At 43.7% G+C, this 13,807-nt stretch overlaps 2 protein-coding genes and 1 long non-coding RNA gene across 16 annotated transcripts in view; 1 reads left to right on the top strand and 2 right to left on the bottom strand.

Moving 5' to 3' along the window:
- LOC119184753 (uncharacterized) overlaps positions 1 to 2,674 on the bottom strand; it is a 44,352-nt gene extending 41,678 nt beyond the window's left edge. Inside the window, exon 1 of one of the 2 annotated variants that reach the window (XM_075872372.1) lies at positions 2,495 to 2,674. In XM_075872372.1, the coding sequence (XP_075728487.1) occupies positions 2,495 to 2,569 (75 nt within the window). In that variant the 5' untranslated portion in view covers positions 2,570 to 2,674. The remainder of the gene's footprint in view (positions 1 to 2,494) is intronic. The other variant, XM_075872371.1, reaches the window with a different exon arrangement.
- LOC119165678 (uncharacterized) overlaps positions 2,495 to 13,807 on the bottom strand; it is a 91,479-nt gene continuing 80,166 nt past the window's right edge. For 11 of the 12 annotated variants that reach the window (XM_075872387.1, XM_075872378.1, XM_075872375.1 and 8 more), the window contains 2 exons: positions 2,848 to 2,939; positions 2,495 to 2,707 (listed from right to left, as the gene is read on the bottom strand). The gene's annotated coding sequence lies outside the window, so the exon portion shown is untranslated. Of the gene's footprint in view, positions 2,708 to 2,847; positions 2,940 to 9,666; positions 9,689 to 13,807 lie in introns of those variants that run through there. The other variant, XM_075872380.1, reaches the window with a different exon arrangement.
- LOC142769277 (uncharacterized) overlaps positions 6,122 to 13,807 on the top strand; it is a 34,835-nt gene continuing 27,149 nt past the window's right edge. For both annotated transcript variants that reach the window (XR_012885746.1, XR_012885747.1), the window contains exon 1: positions 6,122 to 6,470. This is a non-coding gene — a long non-coding RNA (uncharacterized LOC142769277). The remainder of the gene's footprint in view (positions 6,471 to 13,807) is intronic.

Raw genomic sequence — 13,807 nt, 5'->3', positions numbered from 1 at the left:
CCAGAGGCCTCTCTAGAACAAGTCGGTGGCTCCACCCATAATGTTACTGGAAGTCGAAGATCCATCGCGATATCATGTGCTCTCTGGGCGGCATGGAGTTTAGTTTGAATGCTGCTGCTCTTCATAGGTGCATCGCTAAAAACCCTGGCAGGTATGCGCCACAAGCATTAGGCTAGCCTTACTAAGCCTTCTGCGACCTCAATGAGACATCGAAGACGGTGGAGAAAGAAAGCAGAGGAAAGGAAAGTGATGACGGTGATCAGTTGGAGTGAAGACTGGAGCCCGGGCTCGTAGAGTTTTAAGCCTAGTAAAGAGAAGAACAACAAGGCAAGGAGGCGGCCATGAGGAAGGACCCGATCATTAAGCGTCGTTAGGCGTTCGATCGTAAAGCGTCAAGAAAAATTGACGACGAAGTGGAGGCAATAACGCAAACGAGTACTGAAGCGGAGTTGACGTGGAGCAAAAGGGCTGAAATGAACCTGATGAAATGTTTAGGAAAGGCATGGTTCAATCCTGTGTGCTCATGGTTTAAAGGAATGAAGAAATTATATGGTTACGTTGCTACGATGCTGAGAACGAGTTCAAGACACATAAAAAACAAAGGCAGGAACGAAAGAAAATGATACAAAAAATTGTTTCGGAAAAACAGAGGAGTAGGTAGAAAAAAGCGTAGAACGAAGTTAGGAAAATAAAGAGAGAAGCTCGACCTAAGGTTTTAAGACTTGACTGTCCTCTCAATGCTGATTCTATCTAGACCTAATTTGCCCATCTCATGACTAGGCTTGGCTGTTAGGGTAACGAAGACTTGATAGCTTCATTGTGGGAAAGCTGCCCCAATATTAGGAACATAGCGCTTTGGGGGAGCGGCTGGTCGTCTGTACATATCATCTGACGGAATCATGCTCTCAAGAAAATTCGCAGTACAAGCCTAAAAATACCAGGAATCCTCAAATACTCGCCATAGTAAAGAATGCCGTAAATATAGTGAATCACATGAATGATCACACAGTAGATCCTTTAATGGGGTAATGTCGTTAAAAAGGCTGTGGAAACGTGCGGTTAGCAACCACGCCACGCAAGCGATGGCGCCACTGGTTTGCCAAACTCGCAACAGTTCTTTCCTTTTTTACTTCCCCAGCTTTTTTCTTCAATACATTTACAGGGAGGGTCACAACCTTATGAAGCTCACTAGTAGACGAGAGGCACCTCAGCTTCCCCAACAAACCCCGCATGCTTACCTCTAACCTACGTCATCAGTGGTTTTGTGAACGAAACAGTGAGAACTACGAATTGAAAGTAGTGGGTGTCTGTGCTATGCATTTCCTCAAGTTCACCGGTTTAGTATGTAGGTTTAGTGAATTAATTAGAAGTGCACCAATTTTCTAATTGGTGTAGTTTTAATTGAAACTAATTTTTCTTTGTTATTGTCTTCCTTAAGCTGTACGAATATTGGCAATGTGATTGTTTGTAATGCCAGGTATTGAGCCTGCCCTATGTGTGTTCAGATAATCTAGGTGCCTCTTACAATATCTGAACACAGAAAATACTTTATTTTTCGGGTTACAGCTTTCATGCAAACCAGGATCTTCCGTACGGCAGCAGTACGTCGTTGTGTCACTTTAAAGAATTAGGGCAAATCAGCAAGTACATCGTCCACCAAGCCAATCGTCCCGCGATTGAATGAAGATGATAATGAAATTAAAATTAAGAAAGCATATCTTAGAAGTATTCCGGTACAATTACGTACAATTACAGCAGTGTGAAAGACTTAAACTTGTTCACACTGTTTAAGCACCAGACGTTGCAAAAAAGAAAAAAATACTATAATAATAAAAATTGATATTACGGTAATAAGTAATACGCTTTAAATTAAGAAGTAATAAGCAATACGCATAAAATAATTCCAGGCCTCTTAATCCAGAATTACCCTCCTTGACTCTGTTGCATTGCCACATGGTCGTAACGGTACTTAACACAGCATTTGGTGCTATTTATTAGGCAAACTTGTATTTGCTACGCAAATTCATTCACCTGGCAAACTTGTTTCCAGGAAACGAAAATACAAAGTGGAGGCAATACACGCTGTAAACTAATAGTGGTGATTCGAGTGGCCGCCGTCGCTAGTCTCATCTGTGGTAAGGCGCCACGGCATTTATGCATATGGCATGCAAGATTATAGCAGTTTCACTACTGGCCACGTTAGTTTCAGAATAGGCTGTACTGTTTGCACGCCAAGCCTAGGTACGTGTAAGTATTATAAAATATTCTGAAAGGCGTTGTTGCATTTGAGTGTGGTTTCCGCAAGGTAGTGATTACACGTGTTGCCAACAAGTTACGTAAAAATAGAATGAGTGGCATGCTGCCTATATATAACGAGTATCGAATTAAAATACGAAATTATGATATTCTTCTATACGACAATTTATCCTAACCCCTCAAGTGAGGGAGTCCTTTGGAACAATTTGATAAGCACATATGACCTGAAATAACATACCTTGTTCTCATTTGCGAGAGCCATTAGTATTGAGCTTGAGAATAAAAGCAGTGACCAAAGGCCGTGTGCAGGCATCGTTGTGGGTCTTCTACGAATAGTGGAATGATCAGTTCTAATTAAAACATCTGTTGCGGCTTGAAAACCTAGAGTCGCTTATATAGCCCCTTCTCTTGGCCTTACACCTTGAGATGACACCATGAATGGAAGGGCGCACTGGAAGAGTAAATGGACTTTGTAAAGTATTCGCTATACGTGGGTGCTTTGAGCATTTTAAAACTGTATGTAGGACTCCTTTCCCGCGTCTTTATAAAATGGAAATATCAACTACCTTTTTTGTAGGTAAGAATACTCACCGTGGTTTCACTGTCTTTGCGATGCGTTCTTGAGCCGCGTCGCTAATTTCTCATTCGTATATTAACGATATTTATTCTACCTTAAGGCGTTTCTGAAAATCAGTGTCCGTAAAAAGCATTGTCCTCAATAAGCAGCACTGAAAGAAACATTATCTATAAAAGGCGAGCTTTATAGCACCATCAGGGTGTTTGATTGTTGTTAGCAAGTAGTTATGAATATGTAAATCATGTACCCGGCAACCCTTTATTCTAGCTCGCTTGGTTTTCGTTTCCTTTTGCGACTTGTTCAGTGCATAGCAGAAATAAGGGACCTTTCACAAAACACCGTCCAGGGAACGTAGCCAAAAGCTTTTTTTGAATGGTGCTGAAGCCCCTCTGTGGATGTTGGTGCGTATGCTTGAATGTGTGCATATTCATGTACAAATGCAGAACTGAAACTTTTCCTATATCTATGTGTGTAAACACTCCATTCCGTGCAAAAGCGACAGCGCTACTTTCTAGCGGCCAACCACTACTGCAAATTCGTCAGGGAGGCTTAAGGCGAAATACCACGGTAATTACGGCAATTACGTCAATTCTAGTACGCGAAGTTTTCTGTAGTATGCAGGAAACTGCATACGAAGCCAATATACTTTTCGAAACTATAGAAGCTCGCCTCCTGGCAATTTGCTGCAGTGTCAAAGCTTATATTTTAGCTTCATTACCATACACGCACGACGCTTTGCGAATTCGTGTGCATTCTAAGGAAAAGTGCACGAACTAGAATTGACGTATTTGCCGAACGGGACTCGAGGTATCTTGCCTCCAGCCTGCCTGACAGATTTGCTGTAGTAGAAGGCTGCTAGAAAATCGCACTGTTCTGCTGCTCGGGACGTAATGTTTACACACATACACATAAGAAAATTTTCAGTTTGCAATTCGTATATGATTACGCACACAATGAACAATAGGCACCAACAATAAATGGGTCAAGACACCCATTTTTTTGCCATAATCTATGTTGTGTGGGTTGGTGCTTGTACGTTCACAAAGAAGATGGCAAAATTTCAGTGCACTCGGTCGTGCCGGTAATTCATAATCAAATATTCTTATAAATGAGCGAGTGAACCAGTGGTTGGGCAAAACTGGCGCGCTCGCTGGCCGTGACATAACGAATAGCTTGCTCCGCGACCTTCCGCATAATGTGCAGTACGCAGGGGGATTGCGTTTCATGGTCAGCTGCGCTTGCAACCGAGTTGTTTCAGCGTTGTGCAACGTGCCACTGGAACTGAATGACTTACAACGGTTGAAGCAATGCCACCGCGTCACCCGTGCTGCGCTGTTGGGTGCCAGAGCATACAGAACAGCGAGAGTACCAGCGTTGCACTAGCGTCACGCTGTGTACATGCCGTTCACTTCAGATAATGTTTGCATACATGCTGCACGTATATCGAAAGATGCAAAAGCAAAGCTCAGTACGCACAGCATTCTTACCAACACTTAATAGGTCGTGCGCGCACGTATTCTAGGAAACAAAAATCTACACGTTTTACCAATTCGCGCAAAGTGTGCTCACGTATGTAACATCTCCTAATCGTTAAGCTCGCTTGTCAAAATGTCACGCTTGAAATAAAGCTACTCACCATTGCGGAAGGCAGTTAGCAACGTCTGCCACAACACCAAGGTCGTTGGCGTCTGGGTTTTCCGCGTCTTCAACACTTTCTTCGTCACTCGAGCAGGGGGTGATGGGGTAGAAATCAAAATGTGCAGCGTACAAGACGTCGTCGCCGCTTCTTCTGCTCGGCGAATCGTTGCCCGAAGCTCTAGCTGATGATGGCGCCGACGACATGGCGATGTTACCGGTACCACCTCGCAACACTTGCGACATGTGCGCACCACGCGACAAGCAACACTCGCAACACATTGGACAGACTGACCTCGTGCCGATGGTGCCGTTTGGTAGCAGACGACAACACTGCTCCCATCGGTTTGTAACGTCATGCACGCCATGGCAAAATGGCAGTCGCCGGTGGTGGGCGAAGTATAAAGCCGAAGACTTCTACGGCTTATTTTGGACTGAAGTAATCTTTCACAGTCCAGTTTTCACACGAGTACATGCGTAATCCGCCTTCTACCTACGTTTTTTTTTGCCGAAAACCTCAAGTTGTTGCGTGACCATTCATGACCTCTTCAAATTATTGAGCATCGGGCGTTGGCAACAGTCGTCGACCTAATTGATAAGCCTGTGCTTCTTCATAGCGTCGCCTTGAGCATAAGCCTGCTTTGGAAGAATATGAGATCTTTTTCTTTTTTGGAAAGGGGGGGGGGGGCGCTGCACAATCTTTCTCCAGTTACAGCACACATTTTTCGCCCATTACTTAGTTCTCTTCCACTTCGACTAGAGTTTGTATCATTGCCTCTGATCTTGCTGTGGAACAAACAACAGGTGTTTGTCACATGTAATGAGGTTATCAGGATGTGTTTGACTTAGAAAGGCAACCCTCAAGGCCCGACATCTCTTGTCACCCATCGCATAAACGATGGTGTCGGGCTGCGAGCCCCATTTGTCAAAGAGCATTTTGCGTCTGCACTGTGGAAAGGAGCATCATACAAAAAGAAGTCGAATAGATCATAGACAGGCACATGAGTGAACGATCGAGTAACCCGTGCGCTGCCCTAGCGGTCTTCGTAGGGAAAGGAGCAACTTATAATTTATGGCCCAATCATGCGTCAAGCGGTGGAAAGCGCCAAAGCGCAGACACATGCAGGTATACACGTAAGTACACTCGTATATGTATATATATATATATATTGTGAAACGCATACCCAAGAGTCTACATCAGTGACACTATTATTCAATTTATTATATCTTTTTTCTTTATCTCTTGTTTTGCAATATTCTGTGCAGGCAGATCACAAGATCAAGGTGGCGCTTGTTTATATTCAATATCTAGTGCTAAATTATCGAACAAATGCAATTAGCAAGGGTAGAATGCTGCAATTGCCTGTGTTCTCTCCGTGCTGTCCTCGTCATTTCAGTGCCGCGCTTATTGTTTTTAAACACAAGCATTTACAACGTATATGCAGATATAAGGAGATGTCTCTGGAAGACGTTGGCGCATGCAAAACAAAGTACTTTATCGGGAACGCGAAGATTGAGATGGTTTAACACTCGTTGGATAATTATACAACGCATTATATTGTGTGAGTAGGCGTCTACAACATTCATTGTTTTTGTTTTTTATTATAATCTTAGAGATAAAATTAAGTCCTTCATGAAAGCATCCTTGCGTTAGTACTCGGGGCAATGCCTTTTGGTGAATGTGCACTTATTGTATGCTGACGAGAATACCACCACTAGACCTTTCTCGCTTTCAATGACAGTGGCCAGACGGAAGCGAAGATGTTAAATGTTGGCTTTAGGAAGCCTTAGGGGTTAAACGCGTGTGTTACTTTTTTCTTAAGCAAATCAGCAAGCTTGAATACCTTAACGTGCCCTGGCTAAATTTTTCTGCTCAAGGCTGTTGAATATAAATTCGGAGGCCAGAATATACTATAGCGAGGCCTTTAATGTGCCGTTAACGTTTAAGTGTCTTCCAAACGTATACCTGTTTCACCGACTATTTCGGGAAAGATGTGCGGAAGTGAGTAGACTGGTTGTATTGTTTCGTCTGAGGCTCTACGTGAGGAAAAGTAATCACAGTGTGGCTTTGCCCATAATGTATCATACACACAAGCATATTCACACTAGCACAAGATGACCTCACCGCATAGTTCATTGTCCATATTCTAATTTCATAGTCCCACTTACGCAGCACAAACCCAGATGCTTACAAAGTGGGTTCAAATTGAATTGAGGCTGAAGCGGCAAGGCGCTAAAGAGAAGGAACCTTCAATGATAGTAAAAGGAGAGAGTCATTCGAGGATCAAGCGGGCGTCAAGGATAACATAGTTGAAATAAAAAAGAAATGAACGTGGTCAGAACACGCATCTCGTATACCGACATACTCAATCAACCGCATATGTAGAAAGCCCGTGGTAATTCAGGCGAGAACATGTAGGTGCAAATATCCAAGTGCAGATATTTGAAACTACTGAGTCTCAAAAGCCACGTATCTGATTGTAAAGGACGCGAAATACAGTTCAGTGGGGAAAGCGGATGCTGCCGTTTGTCCACCAGCCCAATTCTCACGGCACAGTGGAGCACCAAAATATTAATTGTTAAGCATAGGAAACGTATGATAGTTTCAGATATATCGATAATCTTACAAACCTAACTAGATAATGCGCAATTGTTGTAAAAAGTCTGTATTGCAAATTACCGTTGCAAATAAGGGTAAATTACACCTTCGTGACTGAACGCTAGCATGGCGTTATGCAGCAAGCGCTATCAAAGCTAAGTTAGATAAATATGTAGGGTTTAATGTCCCAAAACCACCATATGGTTATGAGAGACGCCGTAGTGGAGGGCTCCCGAAATTTTGACCACCTGGGGTGCGTTAACGTGCATCCAAATCTGAGCACACGGGCCTACATTATTTCCGCCTCCATCGGAAATGCAGCTGCTGCAGCCGGGATTCAATCTCGCGACCTGCGGGTCAGCAGCCGGGTGCCTCAGCCACTAGACCACCGCGGCAGTGCATGAAAGCTAAGTTGTTTTTTAGATATAGAAAGTGGCAGGAACAATGAGTGGCAGTGTTTTTTTTTTCAAGGTACGAGAGGCTGTTGGTGCTTTATTACCACCTCTGTGCCGATATGTGTAATAAACACGCACAGGCGCATTTGTAGCAGCGCTCGCGCTATTATAACTTCAAATAATCAACATCTAAAGCAATGCACACTTGAAAATATCACGTAGGTCTCCAACGCCAATAATCGGGTTGCATACTTTCTGAGAAGGTAGCATATCTTTGTATCATGAAGTGCCCACTTGACCATCAGCAATGAAGATGTCAAATCCTAGTTTGAAATAAACACCTAATTTCTAGCAAAGTAGTGTAGATATTTTCAATCCCGAGAAAATATGTTTGTGACTGAGTTCCATGTTTAATCAAAAGAACGGTTCTAATGACCTGATGTTCTGAAATCAAAATTTGCTGCTTGTCCGTATGTTAATCGGTATGCCTTCCCAATATTAGGTGCTCGAAGTATACCGGTGACGTTGAACTATTTATTTTTCAGCCTACAGATACCACACCATGTATTATCGGTAACAAAAGATCCCGTAGAAACTATGCTAGAGTGTCGAAGAGATACCGTGATCATTCCAAAGAAATTGATCTATTGTTCAAATTGTTCAAGCACCTGACAAATCGCGCGCTCATAGAAGGTTGCTCATAACTTTTTTTTAAATTCAAAATCAGGACACTGACCTGACTCTTGTTTCCGATTCACTGGAATTATGCGTTTCCCTTTAATCGTCATGCGTACCGAGTGTTGTGACGACTGACGTTTTGACAACGTTAAGATTGCTTCTACCAGTCTCTACCCACCCACGGTGATAAAAAGTCAGACTGGCTTTGTACCTATGTCAAAACACAGCGTGCACGGCAAAGCTAGGTATACACGGGCTGCATGCAGTTCTCGCCTGCACATTGACAGATCTGTAACAAAGACGGTGACCAAGATCGGCTCTAAACAAACAAAAAATTCGCCAGGTGACAATAGAGTCCAGCTTGGTAATAATCATGTTCCGTCCGCTTCAGAGAGGGCAGAAGGATTACAAAAGGAAGGGGGCGCACTGCCTTTACAATATTTTGCATATTTACGAAATTTCAGTGGGTTCAAGTGAAGGTATTCCACTCTGTGACTAAATAAGTTGAGCTGTACAAGCGAGTGTTATTCGGACGACCGAAGACACGTGTTGTATTACGATATAGCGACATCAGTCGACCTAGGAGGATGCGGTAACAGGTGGCAACATGTAAGAAGTGAGGCGTGTATGAATACTGTCGCCGAGGAGGCATGCTATTACGAACAGCGCAGAGGAAGGGCTCGTTAGCGCTAGTCTACCTTGAAGGATACCTAAAGCTTCTAAGTATTGAGTGACCCTAAATGTTAGTAAATGTTGTGGAGTGCTGGCAAGGGAGTATAATCGATTATTTATTTTCACAACGTGCTTCACCTCATCTAAGTTGTGTTGTCGTCGAACCAGCCAAGTGGGTATGTTCAGGTGGTGTTTCACAGCATCAACTCAGAATATACATTTGTAATATAAGCTCCTGGCTGTAATTATTTTTCTAAACCATACTCTGCGTTCGCAAGTGCACTGAATAGACATGCTAAATTTGGCGTGCTTTCATAGACTGTTTATTTTTTCGGTGGAGCGGTGGGGTTCGCTTGTGAACTAGTAATTTACCAGGCGATTGCCTCGGCAATATCGGGGTTATGAAGCAAGTATTGCGAGGCTATACACCAATATGCTATGTTGCGCCCTCTCACTTCTAGCTGTTCCTTCTCTGTCCGTCCTCATCGCTATGTCATCGGTTCTCCTGACACTGATTACCTGTACCTATAATCCTGATAAAATACAATGTGTAAGGTTATGAGGCGTTTCACTGTCCCTCCTCCTCTTGCCTTTTTGCTCACTCTCGTTGTGCACCCTTTTACTGAATTATACTAAGCATAATAATACTGTGATAAGCTAGGAGCTTCTTCGCACTTACCTTTGTTCTATTTGTTTGAATTTCCGTCCCCATTCATTTTAAGTCAGTGCAAAGAAGCCTACATGTCCTGGCAAAGTTGCCTGCCTTTCTTTTTTGAGTTTTCGCGCTGTGTCTCTCTCTCTCTTTCTATGCGGCAAATACCTGTCCAGACTTTTACGGACGATCGTGGGGCATTCCAAGCTTCAACAGCTGCTAGGCTGAAAACAATTCAACATATTGTCATTTGCTGGCTTGCGTTGGACAGCTATCACAAATTTATTGTTCTTATTGCAAGCATTTGCAAAGGAATTAGTTATTATTGATTGCAGGGGCTTAACGTCTTGAACAACCATATTGCTATAAAACTGGAGGATAGCGGCAATTTAGAACCTCCGGGTTCCCTTAACCTGCGCCAACATAGTTCCATTGACCGGTGAATGCATTGATCGGTCACCACGTGGTCAACAATCACCGCATTGCTTTTGATACTTCCGGCGTCATTGAATTTGGAGTAAGTTTCCACGTCATCATCATTATCATCATCATCAACATCATTGTCGTTGTCGTCGTCATCATCATCATCAGCCTGACTACGTCCACTGCAGGACAAAGGCCTTTCCAATGTTCTGCCAGCTAACTCGGTCTTATGCTTGCTGCTGCCAATTTATACCCGCAAACTTCTTAATCTCATCTGCCCACCTAACATTCTGTCTCCCTCTAACCCGCTTGCTTTTTTTCGGAATCCAGTCAGTTACCGTTGATGACCAGCGGTTATCCTGTCTACGCGCAACATGCCTGGCCCTTGTTCAGTTTGTCTTATTGATTTCAACTATGATATCCTTAACCCCCGTTTGTTCCCTAATCCACTCTGCTCTCTTCTTGTCTCTTAAGGTTACACCTACCATTTTCCTTTCCATTGCTCGCTACATCGTCCTCAATTTAAGCTGAGCTTTCTTTGTAAGTCTCCAGGTTTCTGCGCCGTAGCTAAGTACCGCCAAGATACAGCTGTTATATAGCTTCCTCTTGAGGGATAGTGGCAATCTACCTGTAATAATTTGAGAGTGCTTGTCAAATGTGCTCCACCCCATTCTTATTCTTCTAGTTACTTCAATCTCGTGGTTCGGCTCCGCGGTTATTACCTGCCCCAAGTAGACATGGTCTTTTACAACTTCAAGTGCACTATTACCTATCTCGAAGCGCTGCTCCTTTCCGAGGTTGTTGTACATTACTTTCGTTTTCTGCAGATTAATTTTAAGACCCACCATTCTGCTCTCCTTGTCTAACTCCGTAATCATGAGTTGCAATTCATCCCCTGAGTTACTCAGCAATGCAATGTCATCGGCGAAGCGAAAGTTACTAAGGTATTCTCCATTAACTCTTATCCCTAACTGTTCTCATTCTAGGCTTCTGAAAACCTCCTGTAAGCACGCGGTAAATAGCATTGGGGAGATTGTGTCCCCCTGCCTTACACCCTCCTTGATTGGTATTCTGTTGCTTTTTTTATAAAGCACAATGGTAGCAGTTGATCCCCTGTGTAGTTCTTCCAGGATGTTTATATATGCTTCATCAACGCCCTGATTCTGCAGTGTCTGCATGACTGCTGATATTTCTACTGAATCAAACGCCTTCTCGTAATCAATTAAGGGTAAGTATAGTGGTTGGCTATATTGTAAGCATTTCTCTATTACCTGATTGATAGTGTGAATGTGGTCGATTGTTGAGTAGCCTGTTCGAAATCCTGCTTGTTCCTTTGGTTGATTGAATTCTATTGTTTTCTTTACTCTGTTAGCAATTACCTTTGTTAATAGCTTGTCTACTACTTAGAGCAAGCTGATCAGCCTGTAATTCTTCAACTCCTTGTCATCTCCTTTCTGATGTATTAAGTTGGTTCAACCATTTTTTCAAGACTCTGGTATTCTTGCAGTCAGGAGACACCTCGTAAACAGGGTGGCTAGTTTTTCTAGCACAATCTGTCGTCCATATCTCAGCAGATCTGATGTTACCTGATATTCACCAGCAGCTTTGCCTCTTTGCAAGCTCTCCAAAGCTTTTCTGACTTCTTCTATCATTACTGGTGGGGTGTCATCTGGATTACTGGTAGTTTTTATACTATTAACGTCATGGATATCCCGGATACTGTACAGATCTCTGTAAAACTCCTCCGCTATTTTAGCTATCCTAACCATATTGGTAGTTATTTTGCCTTCTTTGTTCCTTAGTGCATACTTCCGATTTTCGCCTATCCGAAGTTTCCTATTCACTGCTTTGCCGTTTCCTCCGTTTTTCAGAGCGTGTTCAATTTTCTTCATGTTATACCTTCTTACATCGGATACCTTACGCCCATTATTCAACTTCGAGAGCTTTCGAAGCTTCGAAGTTTCCAAAAGCAGGTTTTCAATGCAAATAATTTTTTGTGTACTGCAAGCACTTTGGGTATCTATCTATCTATCTATCTATCTATCTATCTATCTGTCTATCTATCTGTCTATCTGTCTATCTATCTATCTATCTATCTATCTATCTATCTATCAATCTATCTATGTGTCTAACCGCCTATGTTTGGGTGCTGATTGATAGATATGTGGGATTTAACATCCCAACACCACCATTTGATTATGAAAGACACCGTAATAGAGGGCTCATGAAATTTCAACCAACTGCGGTTCTTTAAACTGCACCCGAATCTCGGCACACGGGCCTAAAGAATTTTCGTCTCCATCAATAATGCTACTGTCGCCGCCATGATTCAATACCTCGACATCCGGGTCAGCAGCCGAGTACCCTAGCCTCTAGACCACCACTGTGGGGCTACGTCTGGGTGCTCTCGTGATGAACATCTTACCTCAATTTGCTTGAACCAAAATGATCATGGGAGGTCAGGATGATTTGAAATATATGACGCGCTGATCAAGGCATGAATATAGACACAATCCCGCCGCATACGTCGCCAAACACTTTCCGCCAAACGGTGGCACATACACACGAGGGGTATGTGCCACAGGTGTTCAACACTTAGGATCTACGCAGGAACGGAGAGAACACATGCGGGTAATTTTAACGCGCGAGAGTTAAGAAAAAACTGACATCAGTGCGGTCAAGCCGACCAATGCGAAGAATGAGTGTCAAGGTACCAGCATGAATAGAACCACGTGATTCTGCGTGGCGGTCACATATTCTACCACATTGTCACGCAAGGTCTAGCAAATACTTTTCAAAGAGAACCTATAAACTTCATGTATTAATAGGTGTGGCTGTAACGAGTCTCGTTAATTCGGGAGGCGATTGCCGGGCTGATTTCAAGGGCCGAAGTATCGGCCCCCCGAACCGCACCACGAAAGCGTGGACAATTTTATCAGTTGTCCTTTTTGGCGCGCCAGCAGACGCCGGCTGTTGCCCAAAGAACAAGTCAGAGCCGAGAGTTGATAAACAAAACAAAATTGTATTCTCCATAATGGCAGATCAAAAACAATACACAAGTATGCACACTCCACAATAGTTGCATACAATATGTCACCAATCAAACAACATACTACACAGTACAATCAGCCACACTCGAAGCAACGGACACAGACAACAATACGCACTACAATGTAGTCGCATGCATTGAACAACCAAGACACTTAAAGACTAAAGAGATAGAAAACCTATTCAGTCCAAAGTTTTTGGAACAAAAGTCTGGATGATACTCTTCCGAGAATCACTCACTCAAAGTCCAGCGTTGTTGTCGTTCCGCTGCCCCCGAAGTTTCTCTTCCAGGAAACCTCGCGTCTTCAATTGGCCGCTCTGCAGGCTCCAAACTTTTTCACCGGAAACACGTCGGCTTCACACACGCAGCTGTTGCCACGCGTCTTCGCTCGATAGCGGTAGACACACACTCTTGCCTGTAGCTCGAGTCGTCACCCCTCAGGCGGAAATCCTCTTCTTCTCCTCTTTTGTCACGGAAGACAAAAGGCTTCGCCCACAAGGCGGTACACCCTACGCTCTCTGGCGCATAGTTTCTTCTTCTCCTGCTTTGTCACTACGGACAAAACCTTCTCCGACTAAACGGCGGAATACCCTACGCGCTCTGGCGTTAACTTCCTTCTTCTCCTGATCTCCCATCTCCGCAGCTCGGTTAAATACCTTCCGTACGAGAATCCAGAAAATTCTCATCATTCCGTCAGCGCGATGCGCAGCGAAGGCTGTGGGAAAGGGCGAGACAATACGGGGGCCGTCCGTGACGACGGATGACTCAACCCAGCATCACCACGCCCCTTTCCATCGAGAAAATTTCAGGGCTTGCTCGGGCGCCGATGAGAGGAGGTTCGTCGGCGAACACAAGCTTCCGAGGGGAGAGG

Source organism: Rhipicephalus microplus, chromosome 8, assembly GCF_043290135.1.
Source record: "Rhipicephalus microplus isolate Deutch F79 chromosome 8, USDA_Rmic, whole genome shotgun sequence".
In the NCBI taxonomy this organism is placed as follows: Eukaryota; Metazoa; Arthropoda; class Arachnida; order Ixodida; family Ixodidae; genus Rhipicephalus; species Rhipicephalus microplus.
This window is presented reverse-complemented; position numbering and strand designations above follow the sequence as displayed.